Below are 25,119 nucleotides of genomic sequence, written 5' to 3'. Positions count from 1 at the left end.
GAATGAGTTGTAGCAGTGCATCCAGTGATTACTACAGTGGTTTAGTGCAACTGTATATGTAAATGTTTCAATGTAAATTGGGTTAAATGTTTAAGGTGGACTCTAGCAGTTTTGTCCTGAGAAGTGTCTAGTTGATTTGCTGGAGCAACACTCATACAGGCAAGTGGAGAATATTTCAGTACATGGATTTGTAGATGGTAAACAAGCTTTGGGGAGTCAGGAGCTAATGTTACTTGCGATAGAATTCTCAGCCTCTGATCTATGCCTCTAACTACAGTACTAAATGGCTGATCCAGTTACATTTCTATTCAGTGGTAACCCTGTATTGATTTATTGTATCTGAAATCAATAAAACAGACTAATACACCAGCAGGAATAATGTCTAAAGACCAGGAAAGGACATTAGAAAAAAAGTGAAAGCACAGAAGGAAAAAATCAGAACACATGAATTAGTTATGCTCTTCTGTATTTCTTAATCAACAATATACGAGTAGTGAAAGAAAATGGCATATAGTATGGATGAACTCATGGCAATGAGAAGAAAAATTAAATTAAAAAAGACAAGCTATCACTTTCACTTAAATGGCATGGAGTACCTGCTGGAACATTTCTGTGCTTTGATGTTTATTTTGAATACAATCTTTAATACAATTATTCATGGAAGAATGTTGCCATGTTGTGCAAAGGTTGATTGTTTAAGATATGCATTGTATTATCTTCAGTCCATCCTTAACGAAATTCAAATTTACAGATGAATCTTGCACTCAACCTGAAGTCAAGCAACAATAGTGTCTGCCATAATTAAAAGCACATACATACTTAAAATGTTACACTGTACATATTCTATATCACAGATTTTACACAGAAAAACTGTTAGATACATGATCAAAGTTAATTACAGTGCAAATTCAGACTTCTTAAAAAAAAAGAGACTTGCTCTGGAATAGATTTTTAAAAAATTATTGATGGTATACCAAAACACAGCTCAAGTGTACTAAAGAAATTTCTTTCCCACAATTTTATTTCAACCATATTTCAATTCCCTTTTTGACAGAATTCATTCTAGATTCAAGTGAAAATCAGCACCAGTTTATGGAGCAAAACTTAATGAGCTTAACAATCATATTTTATTTACTGCTCAAAAGAGATCAAAATAGATCTGATGTTTATTCTTCACATTCAACAAAATATCTGTCTGCAACAGATAAAGCAATTATTTTTACAGATTGTTTGTTCAATGCTCAGCATATTGTTATGAACATTATTAATATTTTTAAAACCAATAGCAGCTGGTGATACCTATGTTCCAAATTGAAGAAACTCCTCCTGCTTCCAAGTATTTGACTATGATTGGAGTTCAATGTTAACCCTTTTGATTTGATGTATTAATCTGTCTTTTTCCATTTGAGCTTCAGCCAGAGCAATCTTAGCTTTGGCCAACTCCTGTTTCAGACATTCATTTTCTTCCAAAAGTAACTACAAAGAAAAACAGAAAATTCATGCATTGCTGCCACACTTTTGGTAGGATAGCAAATATCCTCCTTTTCTAATTTTCTTTGCTACGTAAATACACTTCCACCAGTAAGGGTGAGCAAATAACCAGCCAGTACTACGCTACAAGCTGCAACTGAAAACATGTGAAAGTTAGTTGCGCTTAATACCAAAGAAGCAGCTAAGATTGGAAATAAATCTGTAGCACAGTAATCATCTTCGTTCAGAAAAAAGTTCCAAATCAGGATGTTGGTCAGCAGTTTAAACAAACAACTAAACACCAAGAACCACAGCATCTGGAAATAATCATCCAAGTTAACAATCTAATGGGTGAAGAGTAACACTGTCTATTTGCCCTTTATGTGGAGATTGAAGATGCTTTCCATTCTGGATTAACTTCTACCAGTTTTTTAGTACAGAAAAATCCCCATAGCATTTTGCTTTCAAGAGGAGTTGAAATCTATGTGCCAAACATGTTACAAGATTAAATTTTCCAATGAAATTATGAGGAAGACATTTCATTTATATGCTGCTTCTGCTTGTAGCTACTCCTGCCAGGACATCCGGTGTCATAGTATGCTGTGGCTTCTCCTTCCTGCACAATTCTCACACGTTCACAAATCACTGACATGCTTCATCCAACTATGCCTCAATCAACCTGTCTTTCTATTGTCCTCCAACTTTCCCGAGTAGGAGATCTGTGCAGGTTTTCTGCTCTGTTCAAATGGCCAAAATTCTGGCATTTTCCTTTACGGATATCTCTTCGTTTATCTTATTGAATTTATATGGATTTTCTTTTTTTATTCATTCACAGAATGTGGGTGTTCATTGCTAAGTTAGCTTTCATTGCACAGAGGGCAGTGAGGAGTCAACCACATTGCTGTGGCTCTCAAGTTACATGTAGGCCAGACTAGGGTAGCATGACAGGTTTCCTTCCTTAAAAGGACATTAGTGAATGGGATTTTCCAACAAGCACCAATGGTTTCATGGTCATTAGATACTTAATTCCCAATTCTTTACTGAATTCAAATTCCAAAATCTGCAACGGCAGGATCTGAACCCAGGTGCCCAAGATATTAATCGAGTTTCTGCATTAATAGTTTAGCGATAATACCAGCAGGCCATGCCTCCTCTTTCCGCATTAATTTTGGCCTCTAATTTCTTCCAACAAGTTTTATGTATCATCCAGGTTTCTGAGGGGTATTGATGGATGGAATGTAGGAACTTGTGAGCTATTACTTCTAGCTACCTCCATCCTCCTAAGTTCTAAAACACATATGCCATTTTCCATTATCATTTGTCCTAAGCAGATACATTTGTTGACTTATTCCCTACGTAGTCATTCATCTTTATTTCCATAACGTTTCCCTGAGTTGCATTGTCTTTCCAAAATTCCACATGGGAAGAAATTAAAAATTATACCGGCATCTATGTTTCAATGGTTACGCAACTATCAAACTTAACGAGCTTTGCCCAAATGGATGCATCCATGTTTCAAAGAGAAGTGTAGAGCTCACAGAACCCTCACCATAATCATTCAATCCTCCTTGGATTTGCAAGTGATGCCAAAGGACTGAAGAACTGCAAATGTCACATCTCAATTCAAAAAAAAGGGAACCAAGCATCTGGTAACAATCAATCTCATAGGAGGTCTGAAAATTAGAGGTTATCGAGGACAAAATAAATTTCACTTGAAGCAGTACAGGTTACTAAGTGGCAGTTGGCACGGGTACATAGAAAACAAATCATTCATGCCTAAATGATTTGGGGATCTAAGATGGCAGCGATCTGAGAAGATCGCACTGCAAAGCTTCGCATCACAGCGCAAGCGGGATGGTCCTTTAGCCCGCCCAACCCAGGTCATCGGGATTTCTTGGGACTCCAGAAAGATCATGGAGGCCCAAGAAACTTCTAAAAATTAACTTACCTGCGTTTTCAGCCATCCAGAGATGCCTAAAAAGAGAGGAGCAGCATCCGAGGCCGGATATGCAGTTCAGCCTGCAGCAGCCTCGAAGCCGATTACTCTCCAGGACCTGGTGAACCAATTCTCGAAATCTCGTGAGATGCTGGGGAAACAGATTGAAAAGAAGCTAGCTTCAATCTCTCTCATGCTGCAGAAGTATAAGCAGCAGCTGGGAGACCTGGAGAAGAGGACAGATGAGGTGGAGAAAAGGGTCACAGTGGTGGAAGCCGATGCCAATTCATCCAAGCATGACATCAAAGCCTTGAAGACGCAGGTCTGCAATTTGAGTGACCAAGTGGATGATCTTGAGAACAGGGGCAGGAGACAAAACATTTGGATCATCGGTCTGCCCGAGGGTAAGGAAGGTGAGCAGCCTGCGGAATTTGTTGAGGACTGGCTGCTGAAATTCCTTGACTTGGAGACTGGCATGAGAGGACTGAAGATAGGGAGGGCTCATCGCGTCACAGTGGGGAGATCGGGTCTGGGTGAACGTCCACGTCCTCTCCTGGTGCGGTTCCATAATTACCGGGATAAGGAGAGAGTCATGGAGGCTTCCAGAGTCCAGGGGAAGGAGCCAAAGGCCCTAATTTACGAGGATTCTAAGATTCATGTTTTTTCAGGATTTCTCAGCGGCAGTGATCCAGAAACGAAAATCTTAGGATGGTGTCAAGAGAAGACTGAGGGAGCTTGTGATTCAGTACTCCTTCAGATATCCTGCAGTGCTTCGGATCACCTTAGATGGATCCATACATCTTTTTGACACATTGGAGAAGGCAAGAGACTTTGTGGACAAACTAACCTAATTTGAACAATTTTAGTATGTGTAAATAGTGTTGTTTGGGTATGTGTTTATTATTCTGTAAAAGAAATGGAGGAAATCCGGTTGGAGCTTTATTTTTCTTTTTTTGTCCCTATTAATAGTAATTTGGTTTAAACCATGTCTGGCGGTGGTTAAGATGTATATTTTCAATTTCTAAGTTAGGATACACCAAAGGATGGATGGGGTATTTATTTTCCGCTTTTTTTAAAATGAAATAATGTTTTTTATTCATACTGATATTCTATGGGGTGTTGATTCTTTTCAGCTTGTGTTTGCAATACGGCTCTAACTGGGAGAAGTGAAGGTGGTTGGGATGATTAGATACCTACTTATGGGCAGTTTGGGATGGGTAGTTGCCCCTCTGGGCAGGGGGAGAGTTCCTCTACTCAATGCCGTTGGCACTTTATAAGTTGGTTTTGGTTTTGCATTTTGGTTTTTGCTGTTTTTTATTTTTAATAATTTTGTAGGTTTGTTAAAGGTACTTGTTTTAGTTTATGTAGTTTATATATTTGGTGGATCATGCATTTGTGTTTCGGGTTCCTCCTCTCTGGAATTTAAATGTAATTGCAGAAGATTATGGCTAATGATTTGATTAAATGGTGTACCTGGAATATCAAGGGAAGTCACTCACCAATCAAGAGGAAGAAGGTACTCTCGAGTCTTAGAAAGGAGAAAGTGGACATTGCTTTGTTACAGGAGACACATTTGGATAATAAGGAGCATCTGAAATTTCAGCAGAATGGCTTTGACCGAATTTATTTTTCATCATTTAATACTAGAAGTAGGGGAGTGGCTATACTGATTAGGAGAAATATTCCATTTAAATTGTTGGAATGTGTTAAAGACACATATGGGAGGTTTGTAATTCTTAAAGCCTTGAAAACTTCGCCCAAACCAAACCACTTTAGAGTATAGAAAAGGTATGGCCACTCAACTCGATCAAATACCTTCTCTGCATCTAAAGAATCCCTGCACTGACTGCTGTTGGCATGCTTGAATTACATTAAGCAGACTCCTAACATTTTTGGAGAATCTATAACCTTTTATAAAGCCCGTCTGATCCTCTTTAATAATAGAAGGTTTACTGTCTCCAGCTAGACCCATTCCCCTATACCTAACACTACGGGCAATTTAGCACGACCAATTCACTTAACCTGCGCATCTTTGGACTGTGGGAGGAAACCGGCGCGCCCGGAGGATATCACAGAGACATGGTGAGAATGTGCAAACTCCACACAGACAGTTGCCCGAGGTGGGAACTGAACCTGGGTTCCTGGCGCTGTGGTGCAACAGTGCTCACCACTGATCCACCGTGCTTTTTACGTTGGTGATTGAATCATTGGCGGAGACCATTTATGGGGATCCCAATATATCAGTTCCAGAAGTGGGGTCAAAATTACACAAGATCGCATTGTATGCAGACGATGTCCCAATATTTTTGAGAAATCCAGCAATTTCAGTGCCTCACCTGATACAATGCATTCTCGCGTTTGGCGCTTTTCGGGGTATAAGATTAATTTTGCTAAGTCAGAGGCTATGACTATGAACGGTCTTACGAAGGAACTAGCTCTCGAGGGTGATTATAGATTCCCATTTAGGTGGTCACAAAGTGAGGGTTTGTGTATTTGGGCATATTTATTACTCCAGTTCTGGATTGGCTGTTTAAAGCCAATTTTACTCAATTATTTGGAAAAATTAAACAAGATCTTCAAAGGTGGGAGGCACTTCCAGTCTCATGGTTGGCTCAGATATCGCTTATTAAGATGAATATTCTCGCTCATTTGCTATACCCTATATGGATGCTCCCCCGATTTTCAATAAGCAAACACTCAGGAGACTCAATGGCTGGTTCAGCTCCTTTATTTGGCATTTGGCATTGTAAGCGGCCCTCATTAAATTAGCCAAAATGCAGTTGCCTCACAAATTGGGTGGAGTGGACCTTCCAGACATTAGAAATTACCAACTAAGCTCGCTTTTGACCTAGGTGAGTTTGGTTTGTGGGGATCCTCTTTCAATATGGCTAGATATCGAAGCCTCCCAGGCAAAATGCCCTCTTACCAATTTGCTGTTTTTTGACAAGATGAGGACAGTTAGGGAATATTGCCATAACCCAATAGTCATCAATACTGTTAAAGCACGGAGGGCAATTCGGTAGGGGGAAGGCAATATTGGCAAAACACCTTTGTTTACACCTTTAGTGGGTATGCTAGGTTTTCAACCGGGTATGATAGATTCAGGATTTAAAACATTGGGCAGCTAGGGGTGTCTTACATGGGCGATTTATTTGAGGGAGACGTAATGATGTCCTTCGATCAGTTAGTACGGAAATATGAGTTATCTAATAAAGACCTCTTTCATTTTTTTCAAGTTAGGAATTTTATTTTTAAAAAAAGATCACACTTTTGACTGATCCTTGCAAGTCTGACATAGACAGGGGGGTGCTAAGGGCTAAGAGTAAACTCTCTGTTAGTACTTTATATCATCAGTTGGGGGGTGCAACCTTAGATGAGTCAGATCGACTCTGCAAGATGTGGGAAAGAGAGCTGGGTGTTGAAGCTTCCTCAGAGGCATGGGAGGATATTTGGGAGAACGCAAGGAAGGTATCAATTTGCAATAGGACCCATGCTTTACAGTTAAAGATTCACCACAGGGTCCACTTAGCTCCAGACCATTTGTCATAATTTAAACCGGGGTATCTTCAGCATGTCCCAAGTGCACGGTCTGTACGGGCACTCTTACCCATTGTCTTTGGTTTTGTGATAGGCTTCAAACATATCGGAGTGCTGTGGCAGGTGCAATGAAGAGGAGCTTGGGTATAAGGGTGGAGAAGGACCCTATCTCTCTCCTTTTGGGCCTATCCACTGTATTTCCTACAGACGTGCGTAAGAAAACCTTTTCAACATTCTCACGTTCTGTGCAAGAAAGAATACCTTGCTAGGTTGGATATCCGAAAAACCCGCAGGCCTGTCGGGTTGGCGGAAGATTGTAATGGAGCATAATCCCTTGGATTTTCTCTTAAATATGGTACACCACAAAACTGAGAATTTTACAAGACATGGCAGCCCTTTGGGGAATACCTGGTTACAGATTTATCTGCCACACTAACAAAGGCTTTTATATAGCTGAAACAATTGTGCTTCAGGAGTCCAATATCCAGAAAGGAGGAACTGTGAATGTATGAGCGTTTTGTTTGGCTGGGCTGAGTTATTACTATTTATTTGTTTGTTGTTGGTTATTTATTTAGTTAAATAGCTAGTTTAGATTTTTAAAAATTCTACATTTTTCTATATATGTTTATACATTTGTACGAGAGTGTGGGTCGGGGAATCTTTTTATTATTTGGGTTTTTTGTACTGTTTTGAATTGCATTGTTTTGTACTTGTAATATTAAAAGAATCTATTTTTTCTCAATAAAAATATATTTAAAAAATGATTGAGCTCTTGGATAAAATAACAGGGTCAATGAAGATAGTACACGTAGATGGAGGACTTAAAATTTTTTTTTTCCTCCTTAAATATAAATTCCTTAGTCTTGCAAATCACAAGAATGAACCTGAAAAGTGTAACGCTATGGGACAGTACTTCCTGTGAACTCCCTGATCCTCCACTCATCAACTTAGCCTGTGCTGATATTGTACAATAATCATACATTAAACTAAGAGGAAATTATATTCAAAGTGATCTTAAGTGGGATTGCCCATGAGAGCAAAAAGACAACTTCCCATGCTACATCTTCTCAATCATTATAAAGCATCTTAAATCAATTCAGTGTGTTAATCGTTATGCTAGACCTACTGTTAAACACACATGGCCTTTTTGGAATGCTGGGCTTACTGAAGAGCATGTGAAGACTGAAAGTATTCAGAACTGAGCTCTGATCCAATCTTCTGTAGCATACACCAAAGCTACTCTGACACAAGCAATTGAATGTGTGTTCCCTTGTTGAAAGGGAGGAAAAGATTTGCACAGTCATCAGGAGAAAACTCTTGAATTCCCCTTCCATTGCCATTATCTCTTGCCACATACACACAATAGTAAAATTATATATTCCAACTGAGAAAAGACACCACACCACAAGTAGGATAACAGTGTGAACAGAATATGAAACAAACCTATCTCCACCTTCTAAGATTAAAAAAGTGCGTAACTGATTGAGAATTTAAATTAATCCAACAGACTACCTATGGAATTAAATACTTCAGTACAAAATGTAGAGGGCAGTATTATATAATATATTGTAATTATTTGCATAATGAAATGATCATAATTTGGCATTGTTTCTTACAATGTTTGTTATGTATAATGATGATTATTGAATGAACCGAATATCTACCTACACACAGTGCAATTTTAAGGTTTGTAGATGATTCCCTCTTTCCAAGGGCCTGAGAATCCTACCTGCCTCTCAGGAAACATCCCGTAATCTCCACTTCAGGACTTGACCCTTCCCCTCCCACCTGCTGTGCCCAACATCCCTAGTTAAGCCTAAACACTCCATTTCCTACTTAGCTGGCACTGTAACCATACACATACCTTGCATGCTTTCCCTTACACAGGAGTTGTCAGTGATACTGGAACATATGGCAAATGAATGTGGCAACTGACTGTTGAGAAAGAAAGGGCATTATTTGCTCTGTCCTGACTGTTCTGCATTGAGGGATCAGCAAGAAGGAAGTATGGCTCTGCATTTCTGAAGGAGGCCTGAGAGAAATGTGGAGCATATTTGCCTTATTAAAAAAAAAGGAGCACGGTGGCAATCTGCATGCAATTGCTACACCTCAGAAAATCCAGTCCATTATTTGCATTAGTTCTTACCTGTTCCCTATCAGTTGAACTTCCAGCAGTTGACTTGATTCCATGATCTGGCTGTCCAGGTAAGTTTGACTTCACAACATCTGTTTGAGTGAATTGTGACACATATCTGACCTCCTTTGATTCATTACATTTTAAGCAGGATAATACTGTTTGTTTTGTGTATTTACTGTTTGCTGAGTTCTGACTAGATAACTGGACACCTAGATGACACAAAGACAAATAAATAATTAATCATCTCGATTTAATATAAATAGGAACTAATAAGAATTAATTAGAAAGTTAGGCATTTAATCACTATTCCTAGAAGTCATTTGTTTTATAATATATAAATTACAAACAGAATCAAAAAATATACACACAAAATCATTAACCCTGAACCATACAACAAAATCTGTAACTTTTCAATGAAACATGGACTAGGTATCAACATTTTTTAAAAAAAAATCACCAAAAGACAAAAATGTCAATTAAACTGGATTCAATGATTGAGATTAGGCTAGACTTTGTCATGTGTAACCAGAATAAATATTTACGTAAAATGTTCTAACTATAAACAAAAACTCGACTACCTCCACAAAAGACTTAGAATTCATGGGTTCAATTCAAACAATATCAGCATGAGAGATTTCAAAGGAAATATTGTCAATAGAAAATTTTTGCAACAAGGAAATTATTTCTCAATCACCATTTTGTGCCAGATGGCTTCAGTTTGTGTAAAGCAGATTCACGTTTGCTGGTTATCATGAAGAAGTGAGAGGTGTTTGTGAAGGCTCAGGTCAATGTCAAATTTATTTGCATTGCATTGCTAATGTTTATTTTTTAAAGTAAATAAGATAAAAGCTGAGTTAATTAATCACAGATTGATAGTAAAACAAAATAAGTTATAAAATGTTATTGACCTTGATAGGACAATTTAAAAAAAAGCCCCACAAATGTTGAACTCCTATCTAAAACTGAGATAATTAATTCCTGAATATAAATGGCGCAGAGTTGACAAGCAATGCAATATTTTCAACACTAACAAGCCCAAACCAAGAAAGTTGCCAAAAAAATTTCATGCAATGAAAATTTCTTTCAATAATGAAGCTCAGCTCAAATCAATTGTTTAAATTAAAAACAACAAACATTTCAACATGTCAGGAGTGACCATCTGAAGATAACTGGGAAAATAGAATAGTAAAAAAAAAACACACGACTATTTGTTTACAGCAACAGTTGTGTTTGGAAAGTGCATTGCCACAACCAGAACAATTTCAAGATATTAAGGTTATTGATCTGGATGAGTGTGGCAGAGCTGGTCTTTTTTAAAATCTGCAGCAATATGGCCACTATTAATTCTTCAGGATATCTGAACTAGGAAGCCACAAGGAGGAATTCCTTATTTCACTAAATCTAAAACAGTCACAATACTGAGGCAACGATTTACATTGTTTTACTTGTCTGTGATTTCCACACAACTGTAGTCAGAACTTCCTTGCTGGTGTTTACTCAAGAGTTTTTCTTTCATCCAATATTTAAAAAAATGCTTCGAGAGCACAGAAAACATGCAACATGAATCAGGTTGTAAGTTTGCTCACTGAGCTGGCAGGTTTATTTTCAGACCTCTCATAACCATGCTAGGTAACATCATCAGTGTCTCTCTGATGAAACACTGGTGGTCTGTCCCCCTTTTTATTTGTGCGTCTTAGTCTCCTAAGGTGGGTGATATCATTTCCGGTTCTTTTTATCAGAGGGGTCCAAATCGGTGTGTTTATTGATGAAGTTCCGGTTTGAATGCCAGGTTTCTGGGAATTTCCATGCCTGTCACGGTCTGCCTTGTCCTATAATGGATCTGTTGTCCCAGTCAAAGTGGTGTCCTTCGTCTGTATATAAGAATAGTAGTGATAGTGGGTCATATCTTTTAGAGGCTGGTTGGTGTTCGTGTATCCAGGTGGCTAGTTTTCGGTCTGTCTGTCCAATGTAGTGTTTGTTAACAGTCCTTACATGGTATTTTGTAAATGAGATTCATTTTGCTGGTTGTTGGTATAGGTTTGGGTTCATCAGTAACTGTTGGAACCATGCAATAAAATACTATACAAGAACTGTAACAAACACTACATTGGACAGACAGTAATCTAGCCACCAGGATACATGAATGCAAACTAGCCACCAAAAGACATGACCCGCTATCACTACTATCCTTACACACAGACGAAGGAGGACACCACTTCGACTGAGATAACATCCCAGGACAGGCTAAACAGAGACAAGCACAGCAATTCCTAGAGGCCTAGCATTCAAACCGGAACTCCATCAATAAACACATCGATTTGGACCCATTTACCAACTTCTGAGAAAAAGAACTTGAAATGATATCACCCACTTTAAGAGACCAAGACGCATAAATAGAAAGTGGGACAGAACACCAGCGCTTCATCGGAGGCTCACTGATGATGTTACCTAGCATGGTGACGAAATGTCTCTAAACAAACCTGAACCTCAACTTGAGTTACAAATCTTCTCACATTCAACATGAATCTCTACAACCCAGCTAAAACATTTGTTGTGGCTTCATGATTACACACATTGTCAGCAGCTGGAGCCAATTTATCCTCTCCATTATTAAGTGCATTAACAAGAGTCTTGTGGCGCAAGGGTAATGTACTTACCTCTGATTCAAGATGCCCTGGTTCAATTCCAAACTGCTCCAGAGGTGTGTAACCACATCTCTGCACAGGTTTATTAAAAAATATCTAACTGATTCGTTGAGGCTTCTCATGGCACAGTGGTAGTGTCTATTCCTCTGGCATAGGAGACCAAGATTCAGGCCTCACCTGCTCCAAAGGTACGTAACCACATTTTTGAGGAGGTTAATTAGACAATGTTTAAATGCTTTAATTGGCCACTCTGGTGGCACAGCAGTAGTGGCCCTACCTCTGAGCCACAAAAGCCAAGGTGACGTCCTACCTGCTCCAGAGACGTGTAGTAACATCTCTGAACAGAGAGATTAGAAAATGTCTTAATTGCCTAACCCTAATATCAGAAGTAGATACTGAACAACACAATTAGTTATTTAATTTTCCACAATTTGATACAAATGTTAAAACTTCCTGATTTATGAGTTGTTTCATCTGTTTTGACACTAGCATAACAAGCCACACCATATTAGTCTCACTATCACTGGATTTATAACAATGAAATTAAAACATTCGATGACACTCAAAATTGCTCAATTGTTTCTGACCAGATTTTACAAATAACAGAAAACCCAAGAACTGTGGATGCTGGAAAGCAGAAACAAAAACAAAAACAGAAATTGCTGGGAAAACTCAGGTCTGACAGCATCCGAACTGACTAAGGGTCATTAAACCTGAAACGTTAACTCTACTTTTTCTCCCAAAAGATGCTAAATCTGTTGAGATTTCCCAGCAATTTGTTTTTGTTTAAAAACAACAGATTTTAGACGTCAAATCCATAGTTTAACAAACTTTTATTTAAGAACATAACTTCAGCAAAAAAGAAAAATCAGAAGCATCATTAGCATCTATTAATATTTACAATCTAAACCCAACTATCATTGAATATAAAAACTAAAAGAACTCAAAGTTTGTGGAAAGATTTGCAGCTCAGGTGCTGGTTGCCGTGATTGTGGATATGTTCGCCGAACTGGAAGTTGATTTGCAGATGTTTTGTCCCCTATCTACGTGACATCTTCAGTGCTGTACTGTGTTTTCTGGAATTTATATGGCTCCGTTCCTGCTGCTTCCAGCAGTTCATTGTAGTGGCCAGTACATTGGGTCTAGGTTTATGTTTGTTGATGGAGTCTGTGGATGAGTGCCATGCTTCTAGAAATTCTTTGGCTGTCCTCTGTTTAGCTTGTCCTGTGATCATTGTGTTGTCCCAGTCAAATTTATAGTCCTTGTCATCTGTGTGTATGGCTGCTGGTCCGTGTGTGTGGACCCTATACCCATCATGTGCAAGACTAACATACTTTACAAGATTCCATGCAAAGCCTGCAAGAAACACTATATAGGACAAACAGGCAGATAACTCGCAATCTGCATCCATGAACACCAACTAGTTATTAAAACGCTATGACCAGCTGACCCTAGCAGCTACTAACACAGATGTCAAGGACCATAAATACCAATGGGCCAATGCAACGATCATAGGACAATCTAAACAGAGAGCAGTCAGATAATTTCTAGAAGCATGGCATTCATCCAGGACTCCATCAACAAACACATAGCTCTAGACCCAATATACTGGCCACTATAATGAACTACCAGAACTGGCAAACAGAAGCAGCAGGAACGAAAGCAAATAAATTCTAAAAGACAAGTACAGTAGCGCTTCACAAGAGGCCCCAAAGCACTGAAGATGTCACCAAACATGGGACATCACATCTGCAAATCAACTACTCAGCTTAGCAACCATACCCACAACCATGCCAAATGAACTGAGGATTTCTCTCCACAAATGCTGCCCTGCTGAGATTTTCCAGCAATTTCTGTTTTTGTTTCATCTTTGGATATAAAGCTCTACTCAGACATTGAACACAGTTTTTTTTAAGATTAGATTAGATTACTTACAGTGTGGAAACAGGCCCTTCGGCCCAACAAGTCCACACCGACCCGCCGAAGCGCAACCCACCCAGACCCATTCCCCTACATTTACCCCTTCACCTAACACTACGGGCAATTTAGCATGGCCAACTGATAAATTTGCCAGTTTGACAACCACTTCAACAATGAATGCCAGGCCTTCATTAAACCTTTTGATTCAGACTTATATTACAGATATGGAGAGTTATACATCTTACTGGAATTTCAAATTTACCAGTCAATGCAAACAGCTTTTGCTTATTTCTAAAGCCTTATTACCATTTCGTAAAGACAGATTCTTAACTGAGAACTTTCAACAAGTCAATAGAAGGAGAGGAACTAGACAGCACAAAACAAAAAAAAAACTTCCCCTTGTCAGTTTCCAAAGCAAATTGTCTCCTGCTCAAAAACCTAGACAGAGCCAGTTCACTTTTTTTGTTTTTAACATTCCCTGTGGTTGGCTGGCCAGCACCGGTACTCCTTCGTTGATCAAGTCAACATCCAACCAGCTGCCAGTCCCTGAGTATAACAACATCGTGATGCTAAATTGTGAACAGTGTTCTTAGAGGAATAATTAACCTGCATTATCTTTCTCTGTCAATTTCCAACAGTAAACATAAGTCTCTTGTCCTCTTTTTCTTGAAACAAGCTGCTTTTCAAAGTTCAAATCTCAACTGCAACTTGCAGATCCAAACCAAAAAATGAGAAAATTTAAAACAAAATAGTGATGGTCTCAACATATAGAACTGAATTGTAATTCAAACTCAGTTCACAACAGGACCTTAGAGCCTTAGAAAGCAGTACATCTCATCACTCTGCTAAATTCAGCCCACAACTCCAGCGGGAAACAACACCTTTTGTTAACTCAACCAAATGTTGGATGCTGCACGAGACTATTATGATCTGAATCATGAATCATCTGGTTCCTGATGAAGGGTTTTTGCCCGAAATGTCGATTTTCCTGCTCCTCGGATGCTGCCTGACCTTCTGTGCTTTTCCAGCACCACTCTCATCTAAACCCTGATCTGAATCATGCTCCACTCTTCCCAGTTTTCATAGAAAACTGGATGGAAAATATTTGGGGCAATAAATTTCATAATCTCGAGTAGGCTTGAAGTGCAACCAGTGGCCAGATTGTTACAAATACGGACTGATTCTTGAAGTCACCAAGCATAGCGGCCCATGTGCCACAAAAGCCACTGCAGTGTTTTGAAACAGAGTAAGCTTCTGGAACAATTTCAGAATGAAGACTAAAAATATAATCGTTCAGAAACCCGAGGGGAGCTATGATAAGTTTCCTCACATGGCCTGAGGAAATGCTTCCCCTAAGGAATGCTATACGACAGAGACTAAAAACAGGAGCCAATTTTAAACCTTCAAATGCAAAATATTTCACATGCTACAGGTATTAGAGAATATCAAAGTGATTCTTTCTTCTATAGAGAGATGCATAAAGCTATTTCTTATTTGCAACGGAGGCTTTACAAACAATCAAAACTAAATAATACAGGCTCTGTTGATTTCTTAAAAACTATAGAGGACGTTTTATTGTGGGCGTGAACATGCAGGTGTGCGCTTTGGGAAATAGATTTAGCATACTAATATAAATTTGCAATGTTAGCTTGATAATCCAACTATATATTGCAAACATGAGAGGAAACAAACTAATGTTATTAGAGGGAATAAATTATTTAAAAAGTTATCAAATATAATTAAACATATCAATAACATTCACTTAATTAAAAATTCATCACCTTAAAACACTGTTACATGGGGCTTATCCAAGCTGAAGACATATCCTTCCTTACAAAGAACCAAAGCATATTTTCATGACCAAACACACAGCTATCTTTCCAGGCATCCTTTTAGTCTTCCTATGCAGCATTAAACAAAGCAATTCTCACCTCCAATGCAAAATGTTCCATCATCACTTCTGCGGACGATCAAGTTATCAATAAACAATTTTATGGGCAGTGGTTCATGGGCTGACAGATCATGGCGTGGACTATCATCCTTTCAATTAAATTACACAAAGTTAATATTATATGCATTTACCATAAAAATTGCAAACATTTCATGAAAAATTACTTTGTACAAACATTTCAACAAACTGATTTGTTTTGCTAATCACAAGGAAAATTTGGGGCATACTGCCACAATCCTCATTTGCTATACTCAGACTCATCAAATTTTGTTTCCTATCCGAAAGTATTATACATATTTAGCACTAAATGAAAAGTGATAATACCTCAGACATACAAAAAAAACTGTACACAAAGAACTCCAATATTCTTTAAATTCTGTCAATAAGAATATTTAGATGCAAAATTGCATAATCAAGAAAACACAATATACAAATCACTCTGCCATATTTTTGATCATGCAGCAATATAGGGTTTTTTTTGGAAGACAGCATTTCCTGCCCTGCCAACTCTGCCCCTAACAGCCATTTCACACTGTCCTAACTGGCTGGAAATGAGACTTGCACCCTCACTCAGGACTGTTACCTTAAAGAGCTGAATGTTCAGCAGCTCTATCAGTGTCAGGTTCAAGCAATGGCTACTGCTGAGCCTACAAGGAATCCCTGAAGAATAGGAGCTAATGGAGTTCAGCTTTCAGATAAAACCAGGGTATTAAAATTCTTGGCTGGCAGGCAGGCAGGCAGACAGGCACCAGTAAGGGAGCTGGGTTTCAGCTCAAGGGAAATCCAAAACAGGATACATCCTTGCCTGTCACAAATCTATTCAGTTTAAGCTGTTGGAATAGCCACATAATACAGACCTCCACAGTTATGGGTAAAATAACAGTGGCAACAGGATGATTATTTAGCCACTTAATACTCTGAAATAGGTCCAAAGCCAGGTAGCTCACTTGGCATAATAATGGCTCCCCATAAAATAGATCAGCACAAGCAGGACGTCAAAGTGTGCAAGCGACACACATTCCAAGCACTGGATGGGGGCTTTAAATTCTGCTTACATTATATTGTGCATGGTTTTGAGCTATGAACAAAATATAATCCTGTACATCACCTATTTATACTGCATCACTCTAGATTCAGGGTTCTGGAAAAAGGCAACTAGTTCCACTTCCAATACCAGAAATCTAGTGTTGCATTATAGTCTCCCAAATATGCTAGTCAATAATGATTAGTTAGTTCAACTGAGAAGAAACTTGGACGATCCTAAATCATCATTTTGACTTCTGTAGACAAAAAGCATGAGGCTGAGTTCTCCTGATAGCTTAATACTGTCACCAACTCTAAACTAAATAGACCCAAGTACAGCAGAGCTTTAACCTTTGATTTATGTCTAGTTGACTGATCTTAATCCGTGTGCTGTTCCCCATGTCAGTAGAACAATCTCTCCTGAAAATGGGCATGTATTGAATGGGTGAGGATGAGAGAGAGAGAAAGACAGACACAGAGAGAGACAGACCCACCAAATACAAGCCATTGGATGAAACACAAAAATGCAATAACCGTATATTAAAACAAAAAAAGAAATTCTGTACATTATGGGAAGTGTAAAATAAAGTCAGAAAATCCTGGTATACTCAGGATGTCAGTCAGTATCCATCATGATTTTCCTCCTGTTCAGCATGTTGCTACCACCAAATATACAGCCCTCTCCTCTCCCAGAATTAAAAAAAAACACTATCTTCTCTGTGATACCATTGGCCACTCTTCAACTGCCTCAAAACCCCTTCCTTTCCCATGTAAACAACTAAAATACTACACCTGCTTTTTTATCTACCTTGAAATCAAACAAACCCATTATTCACAATACAACCACAGGAGCAGACCTAATACAGACCAGGTAATCCCTTTCTGAACATTGCTGGTCATTCCATAATCATAATGCTGTGCTTCATTCGCTTGTCCTTTTACTTCTCTATCCATAGACCTCGTCAGACCTTTTATGTTCTTCTAATATGCAAAACTCGAAGAATGTCATCTCAACTGTAAGCAGTTTGCAAATTACAGTCACAACTCTAATTTCAATAATTCTAGATCATAGTCGCTCATCCATTTTTTTTGGACTACACATGTTGGCAAGGATTCTTCTGTTGCCCTTTACAATGTCTGTATGACAGACCTTGCTCTTTGGTTCTTTCCTCACATTTTCCAGCTATTATACTTGCTAAAAACACTACTATTGTATGTAGCATTTTCAGCTTTGCTAAAAGATCACAAGCCTGTAACATGATCCAGGCTGGGCATCAAGTTGTGTGTGTGTTTATATGCAGGTATGGACACATTAAGTGCTGATGGTGCTTTTTTTGGGAGGTGGTGCACATTGTCTTCTCATGAGCCACTTATTACATATATGCTTGCTCAGACTCTCTTTGGACTTTTGCAGTGGAACTGAATTGCAAATGAGAGAACTAAAGCAACAAGGTGTCCACAGTAAGACATCTAAGACCTCTGAACATAGAAAACATCAGTGTATTACCATAACTGGATTTAATACACAGAATCTGAATTAAGAATGACACATCAAATATTTAATTCAATACTAATCAGATATTGAAAATGCCATATAGAGAAGGAAAGAAACAAGGGATTGCCAGTGAGACAGAAAGAGTATTTTAAGAAGTTTCCAACAATAATTTAAATCTGACAGTCCACATTTATAAAAATTATTTTCAGTGCTAGAGGTGTTATTTGGAACTAAATAATGACTTAGTTGTTGGAAGAGTGCTGGGCACTGAAATGACAACCCCCAGCTTTTTCTGGTGTGTTTACTTCCTATCACCAAGCTAAATTTAGCAATGTCATGACATTAAATTTACTTGAATGGTAAATGGATAGCCAAATGTTGTGCAACTTTAAGAGCCAGGCTTCTTGGAAAGCAACTTCTGGATTGCTAGTTAAATACATATGCAGCCATTAACGTCGTTGTTTGTCCTTCTGGCCATATTGTTATTTCTACAACAAAATCCAACAATTTTAGTCAGTCGATCTATGTAAGCAACACACAAGAACATCCTCATTACCCCTGCTACCTTCGTAGGACAGGATTAGTCTTTGCTAATCTTAAAGATCATCCCAGTACATTTCCTATTTTTCATGAATCTATCAAAATTTTGGTCTGTAATCAATAGGTTGCTGGCAAAGAGATGGAGTAGACCCTATATCTGCAATGGTAGTTTAAAAACAAACAGTACATCCCTTAGCGACAATTAAATGTTTCACGGTTATGGGAAAAATTATTTTTAGAAAACAGTATCAGTCTTACCGTCAGGTTAATTTGCGTATCAGTTATTTCAATCTTCATAGGGATTGTGTCAGCAGGTGCTTCATCTTCCAGAAATGTTGCTAGATTTGTGAGGGAAGACATCAGGAACTCTGAATTGAAGTTCTTTACCAAGCATTGCAAAAAACCATTCTTGACTGCAAGTGACGAATGGACAGCAGCACTTGGACCACCCTCCAGCCGTAGACTCACTTCAGGCAATTCTTTCCTGTGCTCCTGTGTCACAGAGGATTGGTGTCGATCTGCCAACAAAAGAAAAATGGCCAAAGAAAATAAGCACATTTCACTGATCAAAGCGCTTCAACAGAAACAGTTATCCCTTGAACTGTTCATTTTTTTGAAGTCAGATTTAAGATCACGTGCTTATTATTCGTCTGTTTCATTAATGGAAGTATTACTTGATAGCTGAATTTTCGGCTCACTTAATTTTTAGATTTTTTCCCACCCCATTGCTTAACTGCAAAGCATGAACAACATAGTAGTGTGCAGATTGCCTGAAATTAAAATATCTGAAAGAATTTAGTTTGAATGAGTATGACCAAACTTTTGGAACTGCTGACCAAAAATACCAAAGACCTAATAGTATTCCATTACACTTGAATGTATCTAACCAAATCTGATTTCTGGGAAATTGTCAAATAAATAAGCAATAATTTTTAACTTTAATAAAGTATGGTAGAGAACTGAATAATCACTTAAATATTGAAAGATTTGTCAGTTCCCTACTAAGAAGTTCCATACAAACATAATTCATTAGTAACAAATCTTGCTATTTATAAAGTCAGAGCACAACTTTGTACGTTTTTGCTAAAACATATTCTAATTATCACACTGCTGTCAAAAATATTCATTTAAATATCTTTGTATTTAAAAATGCCAAATGTTTGAAGCATATGCGCATTCCTTCACCAATAATCCAAAGTATTTCACATTACATGGAAGGACAAGTTAACTATATCATGTTGTCTATATTCAGAACTGAACTTTCAATGTTCATTTAGTGCCCCCTGCTGCATGTATAAAGGAAAGGGTTTTTTTAAGAAACAAATTGATCCCAATAAAGGCATGCTGAGTGTGATGCAAGTCATTACTTCCCAAATAGCTACATTTCTGGTCACAGCTATTTTGCGAAGAGGAGAGAGGCGGAACATGCAAGATTTTTTTCCACAAGGAGAACATTCTGGTTACTGATAGTTGGCTCCTGGCAAATAACTTAAAAATGAGTAAACATTTTAACAATAGATCAGCTATCACTCTCTTGGCCAAATAAAGACATTTGGTATATTAAAAGACTTAAAGAAAATGAATGAAACTAATAACAAAAATTAAAAAAAAAAATTTTTTTGAAAAATTCTAAGATACCTGCAAATTTGAATAATCTTGTCCAGTACAGATTGGTCAAGTTATTCTATGGATTCAAGAGAGTCGGAGCTAGTCTAACTAGAATCACCAGTTGTCTACCTTCTGGTCTTCAACACAAAGTATTTATGCACAAAGATGAACGAGTCCAGCCACTGTAATCATGATACTTCCACCCCTACCCCCACTTCCCCCTTCCTCCTCCCCAACAAAAATACTGGATGTACAATTTTCTACATTAATTCATGACATCATATTCTTGGTAGAGAATTAAACAAACATTGAATGCTTTTTAGTTCCTTATTAAAATGTTTCATAAGAACATAATTTATCAATAATAGATCTAGGTACAGGATGCTACCCGATTAGGTCAACACTTATGGATCCTGTTATAGAGCCCTTGATAATTTTGCATTGTGTATCATTTTTTGTTTGTAACTGTGAATTGGGATTAAAGGCAACTTTTGGATTGTGGGTAACAACTACTTGAAAAGGAAAACAGACCAAACAAGCTTTATCTGAGTTAACTGTAAAGTGACCCTGATATTTTCTAAGTATATCAATCAAGAAAACATCATCTATATCGCATCGTGAAAACCACAAATAATTTGCCCAGTTTTGTTATTTTCTTTTTATATATCTCTTACTTGTGTTTGACTGTCTTCAGTCCTATTCATATGAAAGACAAAGATTTTAGGTTTATAGTATAGACCAATGAGATTACTTTGTTTAATTTTGCTCTACTCAAGTTATTGCACTGTTCATAAATTGCTAAGTCTTTTGTTTAAGCTACAAAACAGTGTCTGGAATTGATCATTCACAGTGTGGGATTGGTTATTCAAAGATTGGTTATCCATATTACAGGCTGTTGATGTTGCTGGATCATATAGTGTGTACACAATAAAAATAACTTGACATAGGTATTTGTTGTGTTGCCTATCATTGGTATATTATGGATTTTTATTTATCAATTCATTACAGGAAAACAAAAATAACAAAATCATAAATCCATTTTCATTTGTAGAAAAGCTCATAATCAACAACCCCAATTGGGCACACAGTAACACTTTAAAATCAAAAGATAAGTAGCAGAATGCAATATGTAGTCTCAGATGATGGTAACCACAGGTAATTATCATTAATTTGAAGATAGATTTTAATGACAGTTGGTTTGCTCTTGACATTGGTTCCTTTTCTACAAGACTGGATAGCTGGTCCCATAAACTCAAGTGCTTTGCCATTCGTATTGGTTACCTGTTGAAAATAGCCATGCAAGGAGTCTAACTTATTGAATGCTTCAGCAATTATAACATATGGACATTCATCTTTCTGTCTGTGCCTCATCTTCCTTAGCTGCCAGAATGGCATTATCATCCATTGGTATGACACAAGGTTCAGCTGATCATTCAGCAGTAGTTGCAGTGGTCAAAAAAAGTCTTCCTTTTCTAATGCTAATGTTGGTAAGACTGCAGCATTGGCATCATCTTACTTGATGTCTCACAGTGAAAACCCATTGATGTTATCATCATTAGTTTCAAATAAATTGCACACATGAAGCAATTCTGAATTGTTTCCTGCTTTACCATCTCCCAGGCTTCCGGATATTCATTTTTTGAAGCAAGCCTGGATTGAGGTTTTCACCAAATTTCAAGCAGGCCATTTTTTCCACAGGCAATTGCCTTGCCGTAAAGATATTTAAAATTTGCAATAATACATTGAGTAAGTAATTGAAGTTGATTATGGTGAGTGAAAAGCCAATCGTACAGCTTTAGTCCTTGGACATTAGGATGGGTTGAGGAATTATCCACGAGTAATTGGATCCTGTGTTTCTGAAAGGATATGTGGATACATTGCTGAACCAATAAAGTGAAAATCCAGACTTTCGGTTAGATAGCTAACTGAAAAATGGTTGATATGGTTTCAGCATTTTGGCTTTTTGAACGAGGTGAACAACAAAACATGTTTCTTGGACATGTGCACAACAACAAGGTGTGACACTGATTGTTGGGTCACTTACCATCAGATTCGGCTTGGCTCTTGGCACAGTTAAGTTTTACCTGGTGTACATTTACAGAAAGGGTAGTTTTGTTGCATGGTCAATATTTCCATCTTATTTGAATAAGAATAATAGCATATTGTAGCTTCCAAACCAGGGTCAAAAGATTCAGCTTTCTAGGCAAAAGTGAGGACTGCAGATGCTGGAAACCAGAGTCTAGATTAGTGTGGTGTTGGAAAAGCACAGCAGGTCAGGCAGCATCCGAGGAGCAGGAAAATCAACGTTTCGGGCAAAAGCCTTTCCTGAAGGGCTTTTGCCTGAAACGTCGATTTTCCTGCTCCCCGAATGCTGCCTGACCTGCTGTGCAGATTCAGTTTTCTCCGTACTATTGACATGTGCTCTTCCACAAGTCAACTCAGTTCTGCAGCTTAGTATCTGCATCTTTAAAAAAATGTACAGTTTTTCCTTTTGCCCATAACAAAGATAATTATGCAGTGCTGTTTTGTTCCAGGCCAATGGAAGCACATCAGGCTGATCTGATGGGCAAAAAACAACCAAGGGAAAAGTTTTCAAATGCTGGTTCAAAGGACATTTTCAAATATGTCTTACATTTGAAGATACTGTACCAATTTCAATGTGAGAGAGGAGCAGGGGTGGAAACAAAAATAAAAACACAACCAGACAGTACTATTTTTTCATTGCTGACATCGATTTATTTTATAGAATTGTACAGTTTAGCTCAGGAAAAATCATGGGACAGATTTTGCTAACAATGACAAACAATTAAAACACAGCAATTTTATGCAATTCAATACATTCACAAAGGAGACAACAGATGCGCTCAAAAGGTAACATGGATTTGTTGCATCCCAGAAGACAATTTACAAAGTATCTCTCCTTACCTGAAGCTGATCTCCCAACTGTACAAAAAGAATGATTATCCATTCCTATAGTGTGTTGAAAAGAATTACCACCACAATAAATATGTAGATTCCAGACAAGTGTCTGTCTTGGACCCATCATACAGGTTTTGAGATTCTAGAATCAAGGTCTGAAATCAAACAAATCTATCTAATCATAACTGCAACAAAAAAGATGCAGTTGTATTATGATGTATATTTAAAAAGACTTCACATGATAGACTTCTGAATGTCACATGATAGAAACTAAATAGCAACAGATCCTCACTAACGTCTTTTATTGTGGATTAAATAAGATCCCTATGGCTCAATCTTGTCAGAGTCAGAGATGTACAGCATGGAAACATACCCTTCGGTCCAACCCGTCCATGCCGACCAGATATCCCAACCCAATCTAGTCCCACCTGCCAGCACCTGGCCCATATCCGTCCAAACCCCTCCTATTCATATACCCATCCAAATGCCTCTTAAATGTTGCAATTGTACCAGCCTCCATCATTTCCTCTGGCAGCTCATTCCATACACGTACCACCCTCTGCATGAAAAAGTTGCCCCGTAGATCTCTTTTATATCTTTTCCCTCTCACCCTAAACCTATGCCCTCTAGTTCTGGACTCCCCGACCCCAGGGAAAAGACTTTTGTCTATTTACCCTATCCATGCCCCTCATAATTTTGTAAACCTCTATAAGGTCACCCCTCAGCCTCGGATGCTCCAGGGAAAACAGCCCCAGCCTGTTCGGCCTCTCCCTCTAGCTCAAACCCTCCAACTCTGGCAATAGACAATAGGTACAGGAGTAGGCCATTCTGCCCTTCGAGCCTGCACCACCATTCAATATGATCATGGCTGCTCATCCTTAATCAGTATCCTGTTCCTGCCTTATCTCCATAACCCTTGATTCCACTATCCTGGAGAGCTCTATACAACTATTTCTTAAATGAATCCGGAGATTGGGCCTCCACTGCCCTCTGGGGCAGAGCATTCCACACAGTCACCACTCTCTGGGTGAAGTTTCTCCTCATCGCTGTCCTAAATGGTCTACCCGTATTTTTAAGCTGTGTCCTCTGGTTCGGAACTCACCCATCAGCGGAAACATGTTTCCTGCCTCCAGAGTGTCCAATCCTTTAATAATCTTTTATGTCTCAATCATATCCCCTCTCAGTCTTCTAAACTCAAGGGTATACAAGTCCAGTCGCTCCAGTCTTTCAGTGTAAGGTAATCCTGCCATTCCAGGAATTCACCTCAATAGCCAGAATGTCTTTCCTCATCCTTGCAAATCTTTTCTGAACCCTTTCAAGTTTCACATCATCTTTCCAATAGGAAGAACAGAATTGCATGCAATATTCCAACAGTGGCCTAACCACTGTCCTGTACAGCCGCAACATGATCTCCCAACTCCTGTACTCAATACTCTGATCAATAAAGGAAAGCATAGCAAAAGTCTTCTACACTATCCTATCTACCTGCGACTCCATTTTCAAGGAGCTATGAACCTGCACTCCAAGGTCTCTGTTCAGCAACACTCCCTATGACCTTACCATTAAGTGTATAAGTTCTGCTAAGATTTGCTTTCCCCGAAATGCAGCACCTCGCATTTATCTGAATTAAACTCCATCTGCTACTTCTCACCCAATGGCCCATCTGGTCTAGATCCTGTTGTAATCTGAGGTAACCCTCTTCGCTGTCCACTACACCTCCAATTTGGTGTCATCTGCAAACTTACTAACTGTACCTCTTATGCTCGCATCCAAACCATTTACACAAATGACAAAAAGTAGAGGACCCAGCACCGATTCTTGTGGCACTCCACTGGTCACAGGCCTCCAGTCTGAAAAACAACCCTCCACCACCACTCTCTGTGTTCTACCTTTGAGCCAGCTCTGTAACCAAATGGTTAGTTCTCCTTGTATTCCATG

General features: G+C 38.4%; 1 protein-coding gene across 3 annotated transcripts in view; it reads right to left on the bottom strand.

Annotated features, from left to right (window-relative positions):
- Positions 1-493: 493 nt before the first annotated feature.
- bltp3b (bridge-like lipid transfer protein family member 3B) overlaps positions 494-25,119 on the bottom strand; it is a 143,547-nt gene continuing 118,921 nt past the window's right edge. For all 3 annotated transcript variants that reach the window (XM_060842909.1, XM_060842906.1, XM_060842907.1), the window contains 4 exons: positions 18,913-19,172; positions 15,577-15,685; positions 9,090-9,289; positions 494-1,476 (listed from right to left, as the gene is read on the bottom strand). In XM_060842909.1, the coding sequence (XP_060698892.1) occupies positions 1,345-1,476; positions 9,090-9,289; positions 15,577-15,685; positions 18,913-19,172 (701 nt within the window). In that variant the 3' untranslated portion in view covers positions 494-1,344. The remainder of the gene's footprint in view (positions 1,477-9,089; positions 9,290-15,576; positions 15,686-18,912; positions 19,173-25,119) is intronic.

This window comes from Hemiscyllium ocellatum, chromosome 23, assembly GCF_020745735.1.
Source record: "Hemiscyllium ocellatum isolate sHemOce1 chromosome 23, sHemOce1.pat.X.cur, whole genome shotgun sequence".
Lineage (NCBI taxonomy): Eukaryota > Metazoa > Chordata > Chondrichthyes > Orectolobiformes > Hemiscylliidae > Hemiscyllium > Hemiscyllium ocellatum.
Note: the sequence above shows the minus strand (reverse complement) of the source record. Positions and strands in the feature narration are given on the sequence as shown.